Source organism: Orycteropus afer, unplaced genomic scaffold, assembly GCF_000298275.1.
Source record: "Orycteropus afer afer isolate SDZICR_OR568_19922 unplaced genomic scaffold, OryAfe1.0 scaffold00123, whole genome shotgun sequence".
In the NCBI taxonomy this organism is placed as follows: domain Eukaryota; kingdom Metazoa; phylum Chordata; class Mammalia; order Tubulidentata; family Orycteropodidae; genus Orycteropus; species Orycteropus afer.
The window spans coordinates 8,239,420-8,244,140 of record NW_006921710.1 but is presented as its reverse complement, the minus strand read 5'-3'; the positions used below and the strand labels follow the sequence as shown (position 1 = coordinate 8,244,140).

Here is a 4,721-nt window from a genome sequence, read left to right as displayed (position 1 = left end):
CTTCCTTCCGAGGAGTGGCTGGTGGGATTGAACCGCCAGCCTTCTGGTTAGCAGTCAAGTGCCTTAGGCACTATGCTACCAGAGCTCCTGGCTCCACCCTAGTTAACTCTAATTCACTCTGCTCTGGTGGTACCTGCACAGATACAATCGGCAGGTCTCAGGGTTGGAGTGCAGCTACTTTCTGCCCAGTTCTGCCTTCCTTCAGCCTGGCCTGCTTTTCTCTTTCTTCTCTCCCTCTTGGTCTCCGGCTCAGGCTGGAAACAGTTGGTGCCATTACACATTTTCCCTTCATTGAAAATGAGTGGTGGCCTCAGGGCAAATCTGGGCCTTTGGTTGTCCGTTTTTAATGCTTCTCGTGACAAGAGTGGGAGGACTGTAACGGCCAGAGGGGAGAGCAGTGCCTGGGGGGAGCAGCAGGCCCACGCTGCACGCTCTCCCTTTCCCCTCCTCAGCCGGCCCCCTTATTATGTTGAAGTGTCTTTTATTCCGGACAATGATTATTTCAGAAATGGGGTGGGAGGAGGGTCTCTTCCTTTTAAAACCCTGGAAACAATGGCCTTGGTTCAGAATACACACCATCCTCATTGGAATTCCCCAGTGTCCAGGAGAGCCCCTCAAGGCCCCCTTCCTTTTCCAGTTAAAGGTTAAAGACGCAACCCTGTTTCTTGTAAGGTTCCAGCCTGTGGTTCTGCGTGTTCTGCAGACTGCCTCTATTTTTAAAAGTTTATCAGAAATTACGTATTTGTTATAGAGAAACCATACAGGTTCTGTTACCATAGTTCCTTGTTCCTACAGCTTCTTTTACATTTTAATAGTTCTGGAATTGGATGCATCTTACAGTAGAGATACACATTTTGATATGATACTGTTTCTTTCTTTCTTCCCAATGGATATTCTTTAAATCCACGGATGACTCCCAAAAGACCTCATCTTAAAATTGAGGAAACTCAGTAAAAACAACCATTTGGGAGATGAAAACCTTTCAAAACATGGACTTCTTAGAAGTGAACAAACAAAAGAGATCCCACATTTACCATCTCACTTTCTCCAAGAAACTGTATGCATGACCATCCTGGGGGAAAAAAAGCTGGCAATGGTTGATCCTTGGTTCATCACGTTTCTTTCTGTGGGACTAATTTTAGTTCCTAAGATTATCCCTTGCACATTACTCCCTCAGCTTTCAGGTCAAAGATATTTGCATATTTGCACACTTAACATGAGAGCTTTGTTTTCCCGTTGTTGTATTTGCTTATTTACAGTTGTTCCCTCTGAATAAAGCAGTTTTGTTTTGCCAGTTGGCCTTTCAGCTTTTCTGAGGCGGTCTCAGAGAAGGCGTGAGGTTGGCCCGGGGATGCCCTGGTGGAGCGTGGGCCCGCTCTGCTGGGGTTCGGCAGCCTCTGCACAACCTGGCCTTGTGGATGTGACAGTCGGGGCTGTTGACACGCTCTATGGTCCATGGTGTCTGTGTGCAACTACTCAGTATGGAGACTGGATGTTGCTGAATCAAGGCAGTTTTTGTGTGAAGAATGGAGGCGCTTTCAGCAATTTGTCAGGATGGCTGGGAGTTTGTCAGATCAAGGACTGGATCCCAAAGCCTAAACCTCAGAAGGACAACCAAGAAATCAGAAAGCACATTGCTTGAAGACTGCCTTTGGAGATTATCATGAAATGTGGTGCTGCTCCCTCAGTCTTCTTGGATGCCCTTGCCCATCCGTTAGTGATGCTGGCCTTGGGGGTGGAAGGTTGATTAGTACTCTTACAAAAACAAAACAAACCAAACTCACTGCCATCAAATCAATTGGTAGTAAATATTTCCATAAAGATTTACCCATCTCCCTTCCACAGAGTGGCTGGTGAGTTTGAACCACCAAACTTCTGGTTAACAGTCAAATGCCTTAAGCACTACACCACTAGAGCTCCTTAATACTCTTAAGGGATGCTGGTAATATTGTCATATTAGGTTGCTGAATGAGAAAGAAGACCAAGCCCTGACAATGTATTAATGGAGCAGTCTGGAGACAAATAGGAGGACTACCATCCTCTTCTAGTCCTCCCCCCCCTCCCCCCCATATAATCTTAAGGAGCTCTGGTGGCGTAGTACCTAAGGCATTTGTCTGCAACCAGAAAGTTGGTGGTTCAAACCCATCAGCCATTCCTCAGAAGGAAGACTGGGCAGTCCACTTCCATAAAGATTTACTGCCTTGGCCTATACAACTATGAGACCAGAAGAACTAGATGGTGCCTGGCTACCATTGTCAACCACTCAGAGGGAGATCTATGTAGGAGATTCTGGATAAAGAGGGAAAATAATGTGGAACAAAACTCAATCATTTGGAGAAAAAAAAAAAGGAGGAACTAGGTTTGCTGGTCTGATAGAGCCTGGTGGAACCACTGAGACTATGGCCCCTAGCTGCCCTTCAGGTCTGGAATTGAACCCACACCTGTGGCTTCCAGCCAAGCAAAAGACAGGCATATGAGTTGAACATTTACCTGAGGTAGATACACTCCTTGGAGAGAACAATCATGGGAGAAAGAAGGGCTGTTTATGCACAGGGAGACAGCTCAGGGGGCAGGAGTGCATAGAGGGATGGACACTGGGAAGAGGCAACTATGGGGAGGAAGTGGGAGGGGAGCTGTTGCATTGGGGTAAATTGTAGTCAATGTCATGAGACAAAGTATATGTGAACTGCTGTATGGAAAGTGAATTTGCTCTGAAAATATTCACCCAAATCACAATTAAAAAAAAAAAAAAATTACTGCCTTGGAAACCCAATGGGGGTTGCTATTAGTCAGAGCAGACTTGATGGCAGTGAGTTTGGTTTGGTATATAGTCAAGGAGCTATGGTGGCATTGTGGTTAAGGCACTGGGCCACTAACCAAAGGTCCATGGTTTGAACCCACTAGCCGCTTTGCAGAAAAAAGATGACACAGTCTGCTTCCGTAAAGATTCACAGCCTTAGAAACCCTATAGGGGTCGCTGTGAGTTGGAATCAACTCATTGGCAGTGGGTTTTTGGGGTATATAATCTTAAAGGAGCTCTGGTGGCATAATGATTAAAACATTTAGTTTGAACCAGCTGTTCCGTGGGAGAAAGATGATGCAGTTTGCTTCTGTAAAGATTTACAGCCTTAGAAACCCTATGGGGCAGTTCTACTTTGTCCTAAAAGGTCGCTATGAGTCATAATTGACTCGATGGCAGTAAGTGGGTGAGCATATAATCTTACTATAAATTCCCACAAAGCATTGCCCTTCATGCTAATATCCCCCAGAGCACGCACGCGCGCGCACACACACACACACAAGCACATAACCCTAAACAATACACAGGGCCTTTAAGACTCAAATCCAGGCTAGTTTCATGCTTGACCTAGAGGAACATTTCTACAGCTGCATATGAGAAAATGGCTTCTTAGTGAGACTAGAAACAAAGAACTCCTTTTAATTTTTCTATTGTGATCTATTTTCTGACCTTGAGTACCACTTTCACAGTTTGTACCAAGACACAGTTTAGAGCGAGTCTTCCTGATGCATGTCCCTCCAACCCACCCCATGGAATCTCATTGACTGAAGCACCCCAGCTGGCCCCAGGGTCCTGGAGCAGGAGGATGCGTCAATCTCACCACAGGCGGTGCCCCTCTCAGGTGGCATTTCACAGCCCATTGGACTTTTTTTCTGCACCCTGTACCATCCCCCGAGTAAGTGGTAATGAGCAACTTAATGTGCTGACTGATCCAATCCCTCCTTGGTCCATTACAACAAAAGTTGCTCTTTTCTCATTAGAACCATTTTTGTCAGGGTGTCTTTAATCAATGGCTTCCCTGGGGACAATATTTTTAGAAGTTGTATTTTTCACACTCTCTCTTTTCCCCTTTTGAAAGTTCTCTTCCCTGTGCCTGGTGAAATGAACTAATGAGATGCCATGAGAGTTTGGGCCAGTGTTAATTGGAACAGGTATGAAAGAAGCCGCTCACGCTCACTTTCACTTCCATTTCGCCTTACCTGTGTTCCGTTTCTCTGTCTCCTTGGTGTAGGTTGCACAGACAGCAGATGGTGTGGATGCTGACCTCTGGAAAGATGGCTTATTTAAATCCAAGGTTACCAGATACCTGTGTTTCACAAGATCATTTTCCAAAGAAAATGTAAGTCTGGTAGTGGCTTCTGTTTGCTGAGTGAGCATAAGTAATTTATGTTCCTATTTGAAATTTCCACAGTTTTTGTTGTTGTTGTGGTTTATTTTCATCACCATGTTAATTTATCTGTGGTTTTAGTGAACCGGGTAGAATCAGCAGCTAGTGCTATGTTTCATTTATTAACAGTGTTATTAACCATGTACCCAAGTGTACAGTGAATTCCATTAAAATGTGTTCTCAAAAAGGAAATTTCTCTCACAGCTCTCATTTGCCTACCTTTCCTCCAAGCAACAAATCACAGGGTTGTGTGGGTGTGAGAATTTTCCAGGAGAACTGGATTTAAAGCTGGCCAGCATGGTAGCATAGCTAAAAGGAGACCTATGTGATCGGTCCTGTCCGCAGACATGGCCTTGTTTCTTTCTTCCTGAGCCTGTATATGACACATGGCAGTTCATCATTTTTGCAGATTGAGATCCACAAGCACAAGTTTCTTTTAACTCACTGCCATTGAGTTGATTCTGACTCATAGCGACTCCCTTTGGGTTTCCAAAGCTGTGAATCTTTACGGAAGTAGATTGTCCCATTTCCTGC

The 4,721-nt window shown here is 44.9% G+C and overlaps 1 protein-coding gene across 1 annotated transcript in view; it reads left to right on the top strand.

Moving 5' to 3' along the window:
* The window catches only part of MVB12B (multivesicular body subunit 12B), a 204,133-nt gene that overhangs the window by 37,055 nt on the left and 162,357 nt on the right, over positions 1–4,721 (top strand). Inside the window, exon 2 of the mRNA XM_007944376.2 lies at positions 4,032–4,139. Within this exon, the coding sequence (XP_007942567.2) occupies positions 4,032–4,139 (108 nt within the window). The remainder of the gene's footprint in view (positions 1–4,031; positions 4,140–4,721) is intronic.